At 36.1% G+C, this 22,146-nt stretch overlaps 3 protein-coding genes across 3 annotated transcripts in view; 2 read left to right on the top strand and 1 right to left on the bottom strand.

The window, feature by feature from the left end:
• Positions 1–386: 386 nt before the first annotated feature.
• On the top strand, positions 387–3,195 carry LOC135074691 (innexin inx2-like). Its single transcript, XM_063969058.1, has 4 exons — positions 387–807; positions 999–1,181; positions 1,912–2,051; positions 2,283–3,195. Exons 1-4 carry the CDS (start codon positions 546–548, stop codon positions 2,811–2,813), a joined length of 1,116 nt encoding a protein of 371 aa, XP_063825128.1. The 5' UTR covers positions 387–545; the 3' UTR covers positions 2,814–3,195.
• Positions 3,196–3,505: 310 nt separating this feature from the next.
• On the bottom strand, positions 3,506–4,446 carry LOC135074700 (protein BUD31 homolog). Its single transcript, XM_063969067.1, has 2 exons — positions 4,267–4,446; positions 3,506–4,159 (listed from the first exon to the last, which is right to left on the bottom strand). Exons 1-2 carry the CDS (start codon positions 4,358–4,360, stop codon positions 3,819–3,821), a joined length of 435 nt encoding a protein of 144 aa, XP_063825137.1. The 5' UTR covers positions 4,361–4,446; the 3' UTR covers positions 3,506–3,818.
• A 2,049-nt stretch (positions 4,447–6,495) lies between these two features.
• Positions 6,496–22,146, top strand: part of LOC135074854 (unconventional myosin-XV-like) — a 44,871-nt gene continuing 29,220 nt past the window's right edge. Inside the window, exon 1 of the mRNA XM_063969236.1 lies at positions 6,496–6,709. The gene's annotated coding sequence lies outside the window, so the exon portion shown is untranslated. The remainder of the gene's footprint in view (positions 6,710–22,146) is intronic.

Here is a 22,146-nt window from a genome sequence, read left to right on the forward strand (position 1 = left end):
AAATGTTAATAACATTGGATTGCGCTTTATAGGAATAATTTAGATTTTGGAAACAGCAGGAAGACGGTTAACAACAAGGCGGAGCGGAGAAATTCAGGTTGAATGAAATTGATAAAATGAAAACATGTTTCTCCGCTCCGCCTTGGTGGAAACCGGGCCTAGGAAATGTCTCAGTTCTTCACTCATAAAACCAAACTACCATCTCACAGAATCGCAGAACAAAAAAGAAAAATATACAAAAGAACAACAACTATGTGCATGCATGTGTTCAATAGGCTATTGACAATAGCCCACAATTAAATATTTTAACAACAGTATCACTAAGACGTTTATTTTCAATCTTGCCAACCGTACAATTTTATTAAAAAAATCATTTCCGGTTGTCATAATTGTTTTTTCATTGAATTTGATTGATTGACTGAAGTAAGCGCGGTGAAATTGCGATTCTTGTTTATTTTACTAATTGTGGGTAGTTGTGAAGTAATTTGTAGATATAAAGTTTTGTGCAGAGTAGTTTGTGCTGGGAAACCACTTTAACTTTGAAAATGATAGATCTTTTTATGCCCTTTCGGGCATTTCTGAAATTCGAAAACGTGTGTACGGATAACAATATTTTTCGGATGCACTATAAAGCTACTGTGATAATGCTGCTTGTATTCACGCTGATGGTGACCTCGAAGCAGTTCTTCGGCGAGCCGATCCACTGCATGAGCGACAGCGAGAAAGATAGTGACAAGGACGCGATAAATAGCTACTGCTGGATCTACGGAACTTACACGCTGAAGAGCAGCCTCCATGGAGTCGTTGGTAAGGTCTTTTCCACCGTGACATCGCCCATTAACATCATGCTATGTTCTATGCTGAGTTGTGCCCATAAATATTTCAACACTGTTGATCATAAGTTTTATCAAATATTCCAGGTTTCAGGCTCTCATACGAACTTTAATAACAGTTTTAAAGCTATAAACATTTTAAAGTAAATCTGTATCTATTCTTAGGAAAAAACATGGCCTACCCTGGAGTGGGACCCTTGAAAACTGGCAAAGATGAAGAGATCAAGCACACTTACTACCAGTGGGTTTGCTTTGTGCTGCTCGGCCAGTCTGTCATGTTCTACACTCCTCGTTACCTGTGGAAGATCTGGGAAGGAGGCCGACTCAAGGCTTTGGCTTCAGATCTAAGTAAGTTTAGTTACTATACTGTAGTATAATCTAAAATTCAATAAGACCAACAACTTCATAGTGAGGCAGTAGGTAATTTAAAAGGTACAAAAGATATCTTTTTTTGTTTAGAAACACTGCACTGCATCATTGTATTCATAGTGCAATAAACTGGTGGTCTCCTGTGTGCAATAGCACAGTAACAGAGCTTTAACAAGAGGAAATAAACTTGTAAAAAGTCTACTGTCTATTTTTATTTTTGTTTGTAACAAAGTTTAAAATTAGTCTTGATGGAGTGTATGAAAGAAATGGCTGGCCTGTCTACCTATTACATACCTGACATGATTCTTGTGGCAAAAACATTGTATGTAGATTTTGTGTATAAAATTTAGGCAGTGCAATGAATGGATAAAATGTAAGTTCTAGGTAAGTAAAATTATCCAATTCATATGCCAGACAATACAGCTTGACAATAAATAAATCTACAATATTTACTTAACAAATCAATATTTAAAAAACATATTTGGTAGAATTGAATTTATTTATAGTAGGTACATACTTTAGTAGAAGCATAATAATTATGTTGAAACTTAATTAAGAAATCTTTTTAAGTTTTCAAAACAATTATTTTAGTTGAGTTATTAATAAATTGTTGTCATTTATTTCAATGAAGCCAAAATTCTCATGAAAAGCCTTGCTTGGAACCACTTACTTTCATTTTAACGTTTTAATTTATTCTTGGATACTTCAGGCAGCCCCCTCGTGACCAAAGACTGGTCGGAGTTCCGTCGCGGTGAGCTGGTGTCTTACTTGAGCTATACAAACATCTACACACATAACATGTACGCGCTGCGGTATGCCTTCTGCGAGCTCCTCAACCTTGCCAATGTGGTGAGTTACATTTTTGTTTAACCACAACAACTATAATCGAATCTTAGGCTGAGTTGCACCATCTTACTTTAACCATTTTAACAATAACCAGTGCTTTTTGATGGAGTTTGACAGATTTTTGACGTTTGTTAAAGTAAGATGGTGCCTTTATTTTATCATTGAACAGTGCTTAAAAGCAACTGCCCTAGTGTGATTTGTTAGAATGTATTTTATCATTGATTCTCCACACAGGTTGGCCAAATATTCCTCCTGGATATATTTCTGGGCGGAGCATTCCGCAACTACGGCGCTGCAGTCGCTGCGTTCACACACACACCGCGCGTTCCAGCCAACATGATAGATTTCGCATCCGTCAACCCAATGGACCAGTACTTCCCGAAGCTCACCAAGTGCTGGCTAAGAAGCTATGGACCCACTGGCACCCTGCAGCTTAAAGACCGACTCTGCGTTCTACCCCTTAACATTGTCAACGAAAAGATCTTCGTCATTCTCTGGTTTTGGCTGATCTTTCTCGCTTTCATGTCGACTGCTGCTGTCCTTTTTAGACTTCTGGTCCTGTCATTCTCTCCACTCCGTACTGCGCTCATCATGGCACAGCTACGTTACATCAATAGGAATATTGTGAGTAGAATCGTAAAGCGCTTTGGATTCGGTGACTGGTTCATATTGTACTTGCTGGGCAATAACATGAATCCGATAATTTATAAAGAATTGCTCATAGAATTGTCAAAGGAGTTGGAGCACAAAACTATAATGGTTTGATGTTTATTCGTAAAATTTAATTGTAATAAGGAGGTTGTGACTTGTGATTAGATCTCATGTTAATAATAAGTGTAAATAATATCAAAGACTGATTATAAGTAACAGGTTTTGAATAGTTTGCCATTATTATGATCACATCATAACTTCCCTAATTAACTAAACTTGTCATTAAAATTTACCAGTTGATTAAAAGGTAATTAATACACATTTTCTAAATTATTTTTTTGGAATAATTTTCAATTCTTTGTTACTGTACTGTGTACTGAAATGTTTATCAGAAGGATGTTTTATTTTTTGTTTTGCATTTGAATTGTTATATTATTTAAAATTTAATGGTTATGAATACTGAGTTATTGTGATTTAGGTACTTCAAATTATAAGTCTGAATTATAAGAATTAATGAAAAATGTATGAATATAAATCATATTATTAGTAATATAATTACCAAGTTGTATTGTGCCTTATTATCTCAATTAGATATTGTAAATTGTGATTTACAACATTGCCTACAAATTATTAGTTGTCTATTTTTCTAATGCTAAAAGTTCTTAATTAAAGTTAAGAATAAATGGAAGTTATTTAACTAGCTATGTTGATTTGTTGTTAAATAAATGTTGATTTACTATGAAAAAATTGAATTTTATTTGTAATTATTATAAACTAAAACTGCTATAGGAAAATGAAAAAAGAAATACTTTGTCACATCTTACAAAAAACTTTATTGGATGTATTTAATTCAAAATACATTTCTTGTCCTTTGCAAAATTGTATTCAACTTGCAGTTTTATTATTATTTGCATTTGTTTTACACAAAATAATATGATGAGATATTCCCACATTAAAAAGTGTTATTGTGAAAAACATTTATGCATAATTTGTCTTTATTTAATTGAATACTTGTTAGACAAGCCTTAGGAAAACTTTCTAGGCATGTCAACAATAATTTCACATCAAGTAAACATAACCTTACCTACAATTTTCCTATACCTAAGTCTTACATATAAATTAACCTGAGCATCCTCTACAACCACAGTGAATACACTCCACAATTCTTCCCTCTTCTAGTTTGCTTTTTGGCACTCTACAGATACAGTTGGTGGCAAAATTAGTGTCTCTCGTTTGAATACATCTCAGGCAACACAAGTTTTCATAGCCAGTCTTTTTCCACTTAGCTATGAGGTTAGCGTCGGCAATTTTCTCGTCAAGACAGTACTGGTATAGCTCCCTGCTGACGGCTTTTCGACGATAAAACAGATCGTAGATGTACCGCGACTTCTGATGGTGAATCTTGAATATCGGCCATAGAGACTCTTGTTTGCGTTTCCCTTCGTGAGGCTCGGTTTCAGCTGGAAACAGACGCAATAATTAGTAAATAATATCTCAGATTAGTCTTCAATTACACAATCTTAGATTAATAAAATACACAATAAATAACAAAATGAATCACGGTTACCTTCTCGCATTTTTTGTTCCAACTCTTCCAAAGTAGGCTCGATTAATTCCCATCCTTCTGGTGGAGATTTACGGCTGCGGCGCACTTTAGGCATTTTAGATATCACTAAACTATCACCAAAAAGAATAAAATAGGCAGTTTATTCTCTGAAAAACAATAAAAACCACGCACCAACCAAGCAAACCCGTATGTTGAAATGTCAATGTCAAAATAATGTCAATGAAATGTCACTTTGACATTGCTTTTTTTTCATGTGCGCTTCCGACACGGTAATAATATCATACAGTATTGTAACTTCATATAAACAGACGAAACGAGAACTTTCTTTCGAAATTCAAATCTCGGTATGCGCTCGGTATGCAAAAGTCGGGGGTGTCGCGAATGTGCCGAATGGACGTCGGTGGCCAAGTATTAAAAATGACAAAACTGATTGAATTTGACTGACCGTCATTTACGGTCAAATTGGTCAAAAACTAGTCAAATTGTCATTTTCAGTCAGTTTGTTTTGAAATGAAAATTATATTGTATTAAACCAGCTTTTGCCCACGACTTCGCTCGCCCGAAATTAACGTAACAGATCATTATAATTATTAAAGTTTCAAAATAATTTAAGTAGTTTTATATAAATTAAATCTACTAATCCCAAAACAACACACATTTTTAACCTATTCCATTCACAAAGTATTTTGTTTGTCTAACTAAATAAAAAAATACAATCACAAAACTATATAGAAATTCTAAGTAGGCAGATGTAATTAAACTGGGTACTGTAGGTGGGCAGCCCTATCGCATGTTGTCATACTGTGACGTACCGCGCGACTGTTGACATTTATTTCAAAAATATGGCCGAGTTGGAATACTGTATAGATAGTATTACCGTGCTTCCGATTACAGCATTTGATGAGAATCAAAATAGTTGATAAAAATGATTTAAAAAAAACGGAAATTAGTGAAGATGTTTTTGCGGTATTACGTAAAATGTGGCTTATTTATTAAAATAATACGAATAATTTTTGTTTGCTCTAATTGATATTAGTAGTTTAGTACTAATTAATTAAGTACGTTGATTGAATTGATACCCTGCATTGATATACAGGGTAGAGGCTAGAGCCCTGAGATATTAGTGGTTGTTGTGCGTGTTTTTGCTCCAAAAGACATAACATGTATTTTTTCGACAAGCAAAATTCAAATAGAGACAATAGAGTGGTTCTTGTGGTGGTTCTGAATCGCGATTAGGATAAATACACTGGATTATCATAAACTAGTAACGGACTGATGGACAGACTGTTTACAAAATGAAGCGTTTCTCGGAAAACGAATAATGTTAAGATTCCATAGTAATCTGTCAGATTAGGTACACTCAATGTTAAAATTTATATTACTTCTGATGAAATTAAGAATGAACTATTGGAGTTAAGCTAAGAGCCTGTTAAATTGTTATTTTTTAGGAATTTTAAATATAATCCTACATAACGTATTAATTTCCGTAAAATTCACTCACTGGTACGATTTCTCATAATAAAGTATCAGGCGTTGGTGCTCTTTCGTGTACTTAAATCTTAATTAAGCGGATTGTGTTCAAATTATCAGATATTAATCTATCTCTATCGATCCATAATGTTCTGTGTGTGTTTGTTTTATGATGGTAATTACTACTTATCACACAAGATTGTATAGTAGCCAATTTTCTGCGACAATACAAGCGGCACTGACAAAATAAGAAAACGAATTTGTCAACAATGAGCACTTTAATTTCCAATTAATATTTGCTGATTAATTGCATTTAGGCTTTCACTTTTGACAGTAAGTGTACCGACTGACGACGTTAATTGCTTTGCAAAAAGTGTATGTGGTTGTTCCGCTCCACTTATCACTGCATGATATTAGTAAACTCTAAGCCAGCGATCAGCATCAGCATCCCCCACTGAAAGTGATATATTTATTGACACACATTTCTTTTTATCATATATTTATGACTCGCAAATTCACATTCAATCGTGTTGTAACGCAGTTTAATTATTTATTAAAACCGCGTTTACCTGTGTATGAATAACGGGCCCTACCTACCTATACGGCCAGGTTGAGCGTATGAAGGCGTATCGCGGTCTTTGTCTCACAAGGCGGAATAGCGCAGGCCGGATAGAGAGAGGCATAGTTTACGTGACTCGAGTAGAACTCGTGGAATGCGGTGCTGCGTTCGCGCAACCTCCACTCGGACAACCAGTCTTTTCAATCGTTCGCGTCTGCGACGGTCGCCGATTTCGACTCCGCTAAACTACGGTGTAACCAAAATATGAGTGTAAACTGCCGTTATACGAGTGTATATTTGTTATTTCTAAGTGAATAATATTGTGACAACAGTGCTCTACACTTGTGTTATGAAGTTTTGTGAAAGTTGACGGAGGTTATCGAGAACTTCGGGTGTTTCGTCGCTTATTTACCTGTAAGTCTACTTCTTGAGGTATACGTGTCTGGGTGACGTTGTATAGTTTGTATTGGGTATTGTTGTGTTCGATTTTTTCATTTCGTGAAGAAGCCAAAGAGCGATAGAAAGAAAACAGAAGATTGAATATTTTGCGAACTTTTTTTGGTCACAATTTTAAGTTATGCTTAAACACATCTGATGCATACCTAATCAAGACAAAGTTCATTGGAAATGGTAACATTGATGTGCGTCTACCTGCAGTTTAGGTGTGTGAACCAATATTAAGCCCTTAGTCACTTTAAGACATCCTGTATGACTAAACACACAAGAACGTAACCCTAGAACAATACAGAGACCCGTCAAGCATATTAAAGGTCACCCTCGTCCACAGGCTCTGTCTGACTTGACCCCGGTCACCGACCTTGGGGCAAGGAACTCGCGCCTTATCTTAAAATAGTAACCTGAAATCCAACTAGTCTTGCACTGAAAATTTGAATACAGGGTTGGATACACTTTTCTGTAAAAAAAATTGACTTACAATCACAAACTTTCCTTAAGTAATAACGGCTCCAAACTTCGTTACGTTTAAAATTAATAATGTTCTTATGGGAACTTTGAGTCTGGCTGTCTTCCACTTCCTCGAGAAACCTAAGCTAGATACCATATCGCGTAGTTTTCTCGCGAAAAGATGAGTAAGTTAGAGATATTTGCCAGTCATAAACCTGGCACAGATTGTCTCCAGGAAGCTGCCTTCGAGACAAACAAATCTTAATTGATTTGAATTTGATAGGTACCTAATGATTTCAGCAAGTATTTCTTTTCGAGATTAATTGTGTTCAAAGATGTTACCTAAGAACACTAAAATTATTCATAGAGCAAATTAATCTGCATCATCTCTACTTTTCTGCATTTCCCACGATCAAGATCTTTTAAAAGCTGCTAAGTAAAATGCGTGGGTTAACACTACAGCGGTTATTAAAATAATTTATGTGGACAATGAAATCGAAACAGAAACTTCACAATTTAACGGCACTCGTCTATAATCTTTATTTCATGATAATGTCGCAGACGATACCGTTGGACGTAGGTAGCCAAAATTGAAATTAGGAACATCGAAATTGAATAAAATTGACGTGGTAGCGCTGGTGTTAAAACAAAATGTTCGAGGCTTATAATGACAAGTTTAAAGGAAACTAAACAGTTAGTTCCATATCAGGTACAAAATAAGGAAGACTCCTTCCGTACAAACAAATTCGCCGTTATCAAGCGATCGTAAGCGACGCCTACTTTACACACCTACAATAAGAATAGACTGCCCATCAATGCAAAAAGGACTAAATGACCACTAGAATCTGCTACCCAAGGATGTAAGGCAGATATTAAAAAATGCTATTTTATATTTCTGTCTACAAGAAAAATAACCGTAAACGTTGTGCTCCTTGCTAATAACGTTTTATTTTCCCATCTACTCACATGCCGCGTGTTCTTGAAGAATGCTCCGTCGTGCTTCGATCGTCAAGATATAATTGTGCATTAGAAGGCAGATTACTTACATAGCTCAATTTATAACCAACATTATCCGATCAACGATGATACAAGCACAGGCGAAGGTCACGTTTACGTTCCATTGCTTTTTCATAAAACAACGAACGATATGAACCCCTCGTGCTACCAATTGTGTGTAAACAGATGATAAGTTATACAATGTTTTATTTGTTCCTATTTTCATCTGTTGAATTTCAAATTGCCTATGAGAAAAAGATCGTATCTAACTGTACTCGTATTGGGTGGGAATACTTAAAAGCTCTATAACCGGCGTTGGTGAAGTTGTTTCCAAGAGCCATGAAGTGATTTGATTGTAAATACGAAAGCCTTTAAGCGTGGTATATCAAATGAGAAATATAATTATGCACTTGACAAGTTTACGTTATAAAATTGCAGGTTGTAAGATCAGATATCGACGTGTTGGTATCAGCTGATGTAAAAAATAAAGTTCATGGGCCATAGATAAATGTTAGTTTTTTATTGAGGTTATTTGATTGGCACACTAGGTCGGAGTATAAGAATTAGCTGACGTCATTAAAAGTTAGATGATTGTTAGTGCATACTTCTGTATCTTTCATATAATACACATCTCAACTCCCGTAAATGTTTCACATTGGTATTTCTCATTTCTTTCTTCGTCCACTTTTATGTACGTACCCATCCCTGATCCTTTTCTGGTCGTCTCCTAGTATCATTCGTTTTATAAATATTAATAGCCGATAGCATCCGGTGTTTTTGTGTCATGTTAGCGACTTATCTACAGGTAGTCTGCCAACGAGTCTTTCCTTTTTCGGTATCCACAAGTATCCAGTATCTATTAGTTACGTATTCCCATCTGCCATTTCCAAGTCAATGTTTGCTCCTGCTCAGCGCCCTCTAGTTAGCTATAACTTAATGGAGAACTGCTTCAGATAGATCAGTGGTTCTTAACCTTTAAGTCATGAGGGACCATTTTCCCAATTTCTGTCTTGTCAGGGACCACCTGATAATCGGTCAAAACCAGTTTGACTGCAAAAATCAGTTAAAAGTGGTTTTGACCAAGGTGTGCAAGTGCACTTCGTGGACCACTTGGAATGCCTCCAGGGACCACCAGTGGTCCGCGGACCACCGGTTAAGAACCACTGAGATAGATAGTCTGCCGGTCTACCAAAGGGTCAAACTAAAAGAAGATTTGAATACACTCAAGAGCCATTTAAAGTTTTTTCCAGAAAAGGGATCTCTGGGGCGAAAGGGGAAGGCCATTGTATAAAAGTGAAGGTTCAATTCAAAATAAATTACTCGATTACGTAACTAGTAGCCTTTTTACCGCCACATAATTCTTTATCGAAAACTAGCACTGATCGATTAGTGACGATTACCAATTTGCTTACTCTCCATGCCAATGATAACATTGTGAGTTGGATAACAACTAACCTCGCAAAAATAAACTTTAAAAAGTAACTCAGTTATAACTCTATTTAGTTACTGATGAACGTGAGAACTGTCTGTGTTTGTTTCGCTGGTGATCTAAGTTGGAAAACTTCCAAAACACTGCGCAGGTACTGTAAACGTTACTAACATAACTTCAAATTGTGAGTCAGAGCTTGACGAATATCTCGCCAATGTAAAAAGCCATACTTACCGTCCATGGCCGAGTTATACTCAAATTGAAAGTCTCAGCAAACATTTGCGTACATACAATATGAGTTGAATTTCTTGCTCAACCAGAGCTGTTCGTAAGATGTCTTAATCAGGTAATAGGCGGTCGTAGACTGATCCCCAACAGGCGAGGCGTTATTGCCAATGCCAAACATTATTATACAAATTACCCACGTAAGAACAATTGATTGTGCCAATGTCAGCGTCTCTATTCGGCGTTGACTCTTTGAAAGATTGAGAAGATGCAATTTTTAAATGTACGCCTACGGTAAAACATTAGTTTGCACAATAACTTATTGCTAATTGCTCCTAAATGACAGAACATTAGTCATATCTTTAATTAGTCTCATAAAAACGATTATAGCTATCGTGTCAGGCCATTAAATTGTAACCCTAGAAAAATACTCTCGACTTGATGTAATTAGAGACTCAAATAGGCTGATAATAAACCGTTTCCTGTTTTAGATTTTAAATTTTAATGCACTTAAAGGAGGTCGACTTGCCAGCAAATCATTTTAATCCAAAGGAAGCTGATTTTTTTCTGAAATATGATGAGCAAAACGCTGTCTCGAAAACAATTTTATAGAAAGCGCTCGTTAATTGTACCGGCATCGGATTTCGCGGATGTACGATTAACGATTTCAAATGCACTCGGATATCTTAACGGCTTCTGAATTAGTTGCTCGCACGCATGCGGTATTACAGATTCAAAAAATTTCTTACGGATTTGCATCATTATCAAACTAATCTCTATCATAATTATCTTTATGTGCCGAATAATTAAAAACTAAACCGACCGGGTGCGAATTACTAGTTAAATGTGCTTAATAAATTGCAACAAGCTCTAATATCGTGTGCTTAGTAAAAATAAAACAAATGATTAGTGATCTAATGAAACTAGTCTATATTACACACTACAAAATAAACTGTTATACGAAAGTAATACTTACTTTATAAGAATATATCATATCTGACCGAAAAACCAATATTTCGCTACACAACATGCGCTTTATTTCGGGACAAATCAATCACCAATATGCTTTTAACTCGATTGGAAATCTCCAGTAAACGTAATTCGAGAACACCATAAGAAGTCCTAAAAGTGAGGAAGGGAGATTCAACGATAGCCATCTGGGAGTCTAACCAGTCTAACAAACAAACGAAATTTAAAAAAATCCAAATTTAGTGCTTTGGTTTAACATCTTGCTCTCTAACTATTAGGGCAAATGAACCAGGATTCCCCAATACGTATTTTGCGTAGTTTTTATACCCGCATCAATCTTCAATGATGTCATCTGCTTACAAATCGTTGTTTTTGTGGGGCTAATGGTTGGAGCCTCATTTGGCTAAGTTTATTCGAAATTGCAGATTGTGATCACTTCATTATAGACCTCTAGTAGGCCTTTTAAAGTACCTTTGAACTGAATGTGGTAACTCTTCATTGCATAAATATACCGCATATAGAGGTAAACTTGTAATCTCTCTTTTTATAATAACTGAAGCGCATACCACTCCACAAATGTGCAATGATTCAGTATCAATATACTTTTTTAACCACATACCTACACATTGTTTAAGTTTCTAAAATTTTATCACCTTCGACCACAGACTCTAAGAATCTCGAATAGTGATAGCAATCAAATAAAAATTAAGGAAACATGATCATGCGTAGTATTTAAAATTTAAAAATAAACATTGCAATCCTCGTAATAGTTGTATTAGTCATTTACTCCGATGCCGTGACCTTTGCTGTCCCTCGTTCTTTTCATTCCTCATCCATATTAATATTATTGGTATTGTTTGCATTTTAAATGTGAGTCGTATGATGCTGAGTTTTGCTTAAAATTATAATCATCACATTCAAATTTTTGTGATGATTTGCGTCTTTATTATGAATTTTTCGCATATAAAGCGAATTTTGTATAGTAATGGGCTTGTGCCCATTATTATCAATCAATGGCTCCTACTCCGATGTTGATTGTAATCTTGGAATAACTCCCGATTCCTTAGATAATTTTGATCCTTCTAAAATCTGGGTAACAAATCTGTAGATCCTTATAATTAATGAGAGAGTAGTCATAATGCCAAGGCACTGTGCCTAAAATACTTCTTAAAATTTAACATGAAAAGGCTTTTGCATATCAACCTGCGTATCTAAATGTCTACCAGACGAACTGCGTGCTTCGGCCTTTTGAAATAAAAACAAAATTCATTAAGAAGTTTAAAACAGCAATAAGGCTTTTACGGTCGTGTTAGCGAATCTGAATGCTCTTCGTAAACGTCTGCGGCTAAAGGCCACTCCCCAGACCGGTTGTTATTCAATTCGAAGATGCAAACGACACAATTAATGACTCCATAACCAAGGAAAACAAATTGAATTAGATATTTTTATAAAACATTGTTATGATATAATTTCATTGCCGTGGAAAATTTGAGGTTGATGATTGGCCTTCCGAAATATTCCGGACTTAGATGGAACACATGCAAATAAAAATCTTTAAATAAAATATGTTTGGACATTATACACGCCTCTAGTCCCAAACTAAGCAAAGCTTGTAAATGCTATGAATACTAGACAAAGGATATGAATGAACATACTTAAATACTTTTTTCTTTAAAGCTATCTAAAATTATATTGAATTGCATTTCCGCATTCGTGACGTTCTTGCTGCAACAAACTATGTATAGCCTGACCAGGAACATAAAAACCCTGGCATAGTGGCGCGTCAATTGCATTTGATAGTGCAACACTGAGTACAGTCGTACCTGTGTTAAATTAATAGGCTAACTTTATGTATCAGGATTCAGGATTACGGGCTAATTTGATATTTTCATAAATTAACGAAAAAATATTATTATAGGTAACCTGATTTTAATAAATTAAATGAAACCATCAATCGAGCTAGTAGATTTATTTTGTTATTCATCAATAATCAAATTCAGAACTTGAATATTCAACTGCAATGTCTGCTCATGAACACTTCAAACTCGGTACTTCTTTCCCAATCCTATAAAATTCAACACTTAGAAAGTGTCAAATTTTTTAAAATAGGTAGTTGAAACAAACCACAGCTAATTTTCATAGTGGACTGTACTATACGATAAACATGTCAGTCAATTTGACAACCTTTGTCGGAAACATTATTCAATGAAAATATTGTCCGAACCCTTAGTATTTCTCTTCGACAAATACTTTAACACATTGTGAACCACTTTTCTTTCACGACTATAAAAATATTTTAGCAATTTAATTCATAAAACCAATTGCGCACATTTAAAATAAAGTTTGTTTACACTTTGACAGCAATAGACTGACATGCAAGGTGACATGTCAATGAAGTTTTCAGTTACTGTTGCCATTAAAAGAAATTAGTACCATTAGTTTTCCGCAACATGGCGAAGGTTTTTATGTTCCTGGTCAGGCTATAGGTATGTTAATGCATGCCCTTTGAAAATGCGACGATTTGCAGTTTCAACAACCATCAAACCAACTGATATTTACTTTGCTTCTAGTCATCTCGGCAGATCTTTAGTGCACAAGTATGTTTTGAAGTTAAAATGACGAGTTTTTATTTCTAATATGACATTAAAAACTGATTAAGCATGGGTAGGATCGTTTCTAACATCAGCTTATCATCATCAGCTTATTAAACATACATCTTCTACATGGCCTGTGCACTTGCTATGACTTTGCTAATTTGATATTGGTGAAATCTAGGCACCAATATTGGTAACATTGGCGCAACTATCCCGTTGATTATTACCTACCTCGTGTGTACACTCAAGATTAATTTATGTTTTGAGTCATCTTACGACACAGCATTCTATGTGGTCGCCCATTTGGCCCAACTGGATTTGGCGACATTCCTCGAATGCAATTCGCCATGTCAGAATATGGTGAGTTACGAAGTTGCACGATGCATTGCATCGGACGTGGAGGCATATTTTTTACTATTAAAATTCCTATTCTAAAAAAGAGAAAAGTCACAACAGTCGTAAAAGTATCATAGGTAATACTCGTACAAATTCGTATTGTGATATACTCGTACTTATCAAAATAGGATATAAATCTTGACTACAGTAAATTCTTAAATAATTTTTTTTAATCTTCAAATTATCTTTCTATGATCGCAAAATGCCATTTTAATTATGAGAGACCTCCTTTAATTTAGAATAGATGAGATGGATAGAATACGACAGGTAGGTATACTTCCTTTATTGTAGTTACAGAAACATGAAAGAAATACCAAATTGAAACGGCACAATTTAGACCTTAATTTGGAATAAATAAATAAAAAATTGACTTTCTCTTATCAAATAATAACTTTAATATTATTCCATCGCCTACGGGTCACGAATCCATGACAATACCACGCCCAGCAGGGATTGAAACCAAATTCAGAATGCTCAATGGCGACACGATTTTACTTTTATTTCAATCACTCGTCTAATGGAAGAAAAGTAAAAAGTTGTTATGATTGTGACCTAGTAAATCATTGAGGAAATGAATCCCTAATCAAGATGGTGAAGAAAATAATTACAAAACCAACTATCTATAAAAACAAAATACAAAAAAAAGTACCAAAATTCATTCTCAATTTATGGATGTAGATTTTTTACCTATGGCAAATATTACCTAGGCTATGATCACAAAAAACTACAAGTATGTAACAGTCTTAAAAGATTAGATTTGTAACTTGACGACGTAACGAAGCGACCAGAATCTCAAATTAGTAATGTTCTACAGTCTAATAAGCATAAATTCTGGACTCGCTGGAGATATAACTAGAAGTAACTAATGACACTATACCTACTATACATCTATCATGAATCGTCATTACATAGTAGACCATAGATGGGTATAAGATGAAACTAAACATTGTTAAGCTTAGTTGAACAATCAGCCCCAAATACAATGTATTAAACCACTCATGCGCAACAAAAACACCGTTATTTGAAAATGGCACGTTACTTTTATCGTTTTGTAACGTACCTACTCGTAACATGTGCTCTACGATAAAATCTTTAATATTCAAACCGTAAGTAGTTGAAAAGTTATTATCGCATTACCGCTTTCCTACACCATTGTCAATACGGCACAAAGAGAAATCATTACACTGTCAATACATCAGTCATTGTCGTTGCCACTCGTGTCTCTGGTAGGGTAGACAGAGACAAAGTGAGTGTGAGCCGTAATTGAGCTAATAGTGACACATTTGATTTCCTTTTGAAACTAAAAACCGCTTTTCGGATGTTCGCAAAACGCACTAAAAATGTTAACCATTGTCATTTTTCCTTGAAAGTTTATTGAGAAAACAAGAAATTCTAACTCAGAAGGCTAAGAATTAAAACCATGAAAAGAACAAGCAGGCAGCAATCAGGAGACGTGAAAACTTGATGAAGTGAAAAACAGATTTGAGCTACAGAAAAAGCAAGCTTACGAAATGGCCATGGAATAGCAAACCTGAAAGTGACATAGTTATTGCGTGCTCAGTCACTAGGTACAGAAGACTAGGTAGAGAAGAAGAAGGCACATCAGAATAGATACTGTCACCTTATCAAGTTGGGATAGGTTCGATTTTAGCACAAAAAATGTGCCTGATGTGCTGTCAACTGTACGTTATGCCGAGACCGTGTCTGCTGAGGAATGTGTAACAGTTGGTGCCCGCGACAATAGCCTTATTGCAAATTAGGCACGCCTGTACCACCCACAGTCGTACAACTGCATCTATAGACACTATTGGAAATACTTGTCGCGTATCTTCGTAGAGTGAAAAACTTTTACAAATAGTTCTGACTCGCGTAAAGTCGCACCTGAAAGCGGTATTACTTAGATTATTGCAGGAATGACTGTCATGACTTACTATACTGATGCTTTTACTTAATTGAAAAACAATGTTTTACAAATTAGCAGCATTCTTTAACACGTACGAACGCACGAAAAACGTTTCCGATTTCCTCGTTTTTATTGTGTTATCTACTCTAAAAACAATAAAACTGGCTCGCTATTTTTCTTCAAACTTCCCAGATTGGCCAACGAAAGTTTTTGACAGAACTTTCATTCGCGAAAACACTTTTTTATGCTAAATTCTACGTCCGGGAGCCCTTGCGCATACTAAGCGCGCGCCTAAATGCTTGTCCCGATTCCGGGCGGATACCGGCGCGTGCGCACCAAACGTCAACCGAAAGTATCAATGGCCGCTTTCTCGTACGCAGCTTCCATTCAGAATTTTGCAGTCCTCCTTTCATGAGTCCTTGCTGGCGCCACATTACTTTTCCTATTCAGCTGAAATTATTTACATTTGAATAGAAGCTTGTTGAATTTGTTGTGGTATTCAGGCACATAAATTCGTGTATTTCAATTGTCAGCACATAAACAGGTCAAGTAAGGTAATAAAATCGCACGTAGAGTCGAGTGAGAATAAGCTAAATGTATAATAATATTTACTTTATTATTTAGTTAAAGAATGACGCATTGCCTTTGTACACTTACTTACCTAATCGTAGTCGTTGATCCACGACTTCACTTAGGTCAGTATTCTCCTTATTTCTCTGACTTGACGAACTGACTTAGTTCGGTTGGAATGATGAGACTAGGGGTATTTTTTTAATTAGTATCTTTTTCACGCTTGTTTCGATAAAACACCGTTCTTATAATTCTCCCTTACTTAGCTTCTATGCATTTTCTAAGTATCGCGCTACCAAAAACGAGCATCTACACACCAAAAATACATTTTCATTCAATTCCAAAGTACTATTTCAAATCATGTTTTTGAAGCAATTGAATCAGAATTGCCAGATTTTGGTTGCAGAAGTAAAAACATTAAAATAATTAGACCAAATCATCTCTATGTAACACTTCCATCGCTTTCTTGATGATATCTCCAAGTCCTGCGAGTTCCCAAGCTTTCCACGTGTAACACTTGCCCGTGCGCAGTGATACGCGACGGAGGCGATACGTGACCGCGCCGCTGCGGTCAAGGCGATTGCTGCTCACATTTGGTTTTCATTACACTACATGCATACACTGCAGTATTAAGTTCCGCAGGTGTGACTGCCAAGTCAGGTGTCGTCCCAACCAAATACGATATTTAATTTTCTTGTCTGTCTCCCAACTAATCGAATTCTTGCTTCGTCAAATATATTTGCATTTTCATGGTTCCCTTCAAGAGTTATGGTATGGTATTGGATTATTTTAATCACTAGTTCTTGTGAGTTTTCTGGTCCTATGAAATCCAATTTAGACCTAATATGTAGACAAGTAATAAAAAACATAATATTTTTCATAACGATTGTCTTTGCCCAGTGATGCGAAAACCGAGTAACGGTTGTTTAGGTGCCCTTTAAAGCCACATTGCAATTATTTCTTGTTACTGGCTTGGCGAATTTATGTTCTTGGAGCAATTTGCCTTAAGATGCATTAGCTAACAAACACGGCAAATTAACAGTAGGTATTCCACGCTTGACCTGGTCACATATAAGTGCCCGCAAGCCTCGCCATCGTTGACACTATCATTTGCGACACACCTCATCGTCCCCCGTCATTAGAGCCCCTATCATGAGCCATCATTAGCGTGCACCAGTTGACTGGAAGAAATTATGTCAATGTATACAGTTATGCTACAAGCGGTCTGATAAAAAACGTTGCGGTTCGCGGCTGACGAATCAATGAGCTAGGATTACAAGTGTACCAGAAAACGATTTGCACTAAACTGCCTATTAGCATGATCTATAAATGGCGCGCGTACGGCAGGTTTCACTCCGGTAATGATGCAATTTAGTTTCATTTTTATTGATGGAAGAAATCTTTCTACTCTGAGTCAGAGTTGAGTGCTGCCAACGAGAGTCCTGCTGACATACGTTAGAAATTTTCAGTAACATCAAAGAGTTTAGGTTCAGGACAATTTTCAATTCCACTTTCCACAATTTCTTAAATCAGCGCTCTAAATCTTACCGCGGTTTCGACTCATTTCATCAGTAAACTTGTCTACAATCTTGCATCATTATTAAACAGGTTTCCAAAAGGTCTAAAAAGGGAAAAGTCAAGTGGAATGACTGCAATATCTCCAAAAGTTTAAAAGAAAGCTGTTGATAGCAGCCGCGCCCGCAGCGCTCGAGTACACAGGCGCGATGTTTGCGATTCTCTCGGATGTCTCGCGAGCTGGTTGCCCCTAATAGCTGCGCGCACGCACCTCTTGGACGACAATTGGCTTTTGTTAACCATCGTGTGGTGCAAACCACAAGACAAACAGGCTGTCTTTGAGATCGTTAGGCGAATCTTGCTTAATGGTATAGTTTTTTAAGCGGTCGATCAGTTTTTTGATTGATTACACACCAATTTCCTATTAATGGGAATTCTCGCAATAAATCAAGTGATTTCTAGAAGTTACGATCAGTTTTCAAGCATGTCAGAGATGGCATGCATGAATGGATGAATGATGGATTGAACAATGGAAGAACAATAGTAATCTGATGTGCCATTCACGTATGCCTGGCGTTGCCGATGGTACTGTGCAGTTTTGAAATGTAAACGTTTGTAGTAATAAGTACTTAGCTGTATTTAACCAAATTAACACACAATTTCCATTCGTTGTCCATTTATTATCTATTGACTTAGTTAACCTACATACAATAATCTAATTACAAATTTTCTAAACGTTGGCAATATGCGAGCAGCTGAATTTACGAGCTTCAAAATTATTATTTTAAATCGATCTCTGAAATCGGCTCGCGTGATTCCGATTAATTAATTTTAAATATTATAGAACGCTCATATTTTAAGCCACAATTTCATCGAATGTCTGTCTATACTGTTATACGTAATACCATCGTTATAATATAATAGGGAAATGGTTACGCAGTTAGCGACCGCCAGTTAGAAAGTTTGTGCGAACATCTGTTGTAATTTTCTAATTTGGCCGACATGAGATTTTTATTACGTTCATGATAGCGAAATTATAAGAAACTGAAGAACGGCAACTAAGATTTGCATGTTAATATACAAAATTCAAATTAATTTCTTGTAAATCATCTTGTGAAATGACTCTTCTGTCTGATTTTTCATATGTGGAAGCATTAGCGTCCTAGAACCGTTCCTTGTGACAGTCCATTATGCGTAGTTGCCTCGTTTGCAATTACAATACGTCGAACGTAAGCGTTGTTTCGTACCAATGAAATGTCGACTCAAAGGTCAGTTACTTAATAAAACTAGTGTTATGTGGCTGACATGTAGCAATCCGTCATGCACAACGGTATCAGAGGGCGCGGCGACTTTCTCGAACGCAACAGACGCCTCTCGATTCACGGAAGCTCGTGAAACCGCGCCGTGTGACATGTCTAAACATTGGGAGATTGTTTAAGCTCGTGAGTACCTACAACTAGCGCGGCGGGCAGTTTCTACAGCTGGTCGCTTGAAAGTGTCACGCGTTGGTCATTTCTATCTCAGAGATATTTATGACGAATGGACGCCGATTGGAATTGATAATTATCTACCTGATGACGGTAAAAAGTTACTAGATCGCATTGAAGTACAGTCGGAAGTTATTTCTTTTTAAGTGAAAGTGTAGTATATTCAACTTTTCAATTGCACTTATTTTCATAACATCATGCTTATTTTTGGCATAATTTATCAAACAAAATAAGCAGACAGCTGTACTAAAAATCGAAATGAGATTGAATTTGTTACTTAAACTATTTAAAAAGAAATTTGTGTGGATTGCTAATAACTGTGATGGTTTTGCAATGTTCTATTGGAATTAGAATCTATGTTTGGTGTCCATTTTAATGTCGTTGCTATTAGCTGTGAAAAGTTCGCGAGTTGACAAGCAAATATTACGTATGCTTTAACACTTTCTTCTTAGAAAATGTCTGTAAACAATGCGTCGTAAGGAACGTCGTCGATTTTGTTTTATGATCGTATCGCTTTATATAACTTCCTACACATCACGCTTTTCCTCTCATTGCCCTTCAACACTTTTCTTCTATTAACGCATTAATCTGTGTCTTCAAATGTTATCAGAACATCGATTGCAGCTTCTATACTAAAATAATTAAAGTCGAAATCATCATCATAGTAATCATGTTATCAAAGTCTAATTGACTGTAAAAACTAAGTAATTGGAACCAATTAATCATGTCAAGTTGCGCAGAATCAACAAGAAAAGCAATTTCTGAGAAAAAGATAACCTTTCCGTAAACTCGATAGGTTAATCAAGTGTTTTAACTTTGTTAAGTAATTCTCACACTTGAAACTGACCCTGTGCTGCTTGCGGGTCGCGTTGCGTTCGCGCGGCAATAGTCGCGAAATGTGCTAAATTTTTCAAGTGCACTCGTGACTTGGGAATTTAATTTGAATTTCTCACATAAGTCTTTGTTAACTTAGTCTTTAGAATCATCATCGTTGTGAAATTTGTGCAGGCTAATTGATGTTGAAATACCTCCATCGCTATTACGGTCATTATCTTTTTAGTGGTCTTTGATAATTGTTACTGGTTCTTCACTCTTATTATAATGTGAAATTAAATGACGGCCTCCAAGAATCGAAACTATAAGGCGTTTTCCTCATGCATATTCATCAATGCAATGCAATGTTAATCTGAGTTATCGATTACTCATTGTCTCGGATCTCGATGCGTTGTCGTCAGATCAAGAATCTATTATATCGAAACAATTAGTAATAAGATTGTGTCACATTCGGCATTTTGCGGACATTGTGACTGGCAATTTTAACTTTGCCACTTGGGAATCATTATTCTACCTGAATATCCATTAATTAATTAATCACTCTGTCAGTAAAGCTCTTTGTTTCACGTGTAATTTTGATTGTAGCTTCATCCACGAGAGGTAATAAAATAAAAGTGTGGAATTGCCCCACTGTGTCTCTAACCTCTCTATTGTAGACTTGATATTCGTTACAGGCTCTGAATTAATGAGCCATTGTACTTCGGACTAGGGTTAGAGTAATCACATAACACCGTGTTCATCCCACAGCCCATTGTTTGGTGTGCGCATTAGGCCCACTCAGAAAATGGTGAAAATTGCGTAATTAAATTAATTTGCCAGTGAGTTTAGACGGCTTTCGATCTATTTGCTTGATGAATGATATTACGATTAATACTAATTTATTTTATTGTGGTTAAGAGGCACCCACGCCTTAAACAGCGTATTTAGGTAGTTAATTAACTCCAACGTATATTAATTTCCAAGATGTCCATGACATGAAGGCATTGGGTAAAGGTGAAGATTTTACGATTAAATGGACACTGTAATATTTAAGGGGGACTTTAGCAAGTCTTGTGTCTATTTTTATAATTTGTTTAGCTAAATAAACAAGCGAGTGAGCTTAGTAAGTTATTATTTACGCTAGCAGCGCCAGTGTCAGTCACCATAACAGCCTACCTCAATCTTTGGCAATGCCAACCTAACCAGGTATTATGATGTTGCCAACATGACAATTGTTTCGCAATGTTATTCCACAATTTCGATATGTCGTCCGACTGGTCCGGGACCTAACCGGTACCTTATTTTGAAACCATAATTAGTTTATTGCGAGCGAAACGAATTGACCATTACTTGATACTTATTTGATCTTAATTATGTTCGGATATGGACAGATTAGATTTGTTTGTTAATAGTAATGAGCAATTGTTGCAAGTTGAATAGGTTTATTCCTATATCGAATGCAATATTAAAATCTTTCACCAACGCAATATCCCGTTCTGCTTTTTTTCAGATAGGTATTTGATACCTATAAAGTTCGTTCACCTTACATTGTTTAACAAATTGCTTAAATGTCTTCCGACCTAGCTTCAACCGAAGGTCGAGTATTTGATGAATTCACCGAAAAAATTAGACACATCTACTTTAAAACTCGATTAGTTTCAGCTACTTTAAAATAAACGACTGTGACACTAATTAATTGTAACAGTAAGTTGTAATGACCTTGTCCAAATTAGACAATAATACTTATACCAAATTACGTAAATCAATCGAATTCCCGGAACCACGGCATTTTCAATTACTTTTGGTGGTGAAAAACATGGCCGTTTCTCGTTGAGTGCGCTTGCGACGGCGCCGGCGCATTGTCACTCAAATTGTTTTATAGGCCGTCAAATAGACAATTTGACAATTGGGAAAATGATTTAGTGCCAAGGTCGAGATTTGAAATGCGGTCGTTTCACTTTCCATGAGCTGGGCTGGAATGCTAATGCGCCTCATTCTTGGAAACTACACATAATACTGACGTTACATTCTTCCAACGATTGCAATGTTTT

The sequence above is a fragment of the Ostrinia nubilalis genome, chromosome 9 (assembly GCF_963855985.1).
Source record: "Ostrinia nubilalis chromosome 9, ilOstNubi1.1, whole genome shotgun sequence".
Taxonomy (NCBI): Eukaryota; Metazoa; Arthropoda; class Insecta; order Lepidoptera; family Crambidae; genus Ostrinia; species Ostrinia nubilalis.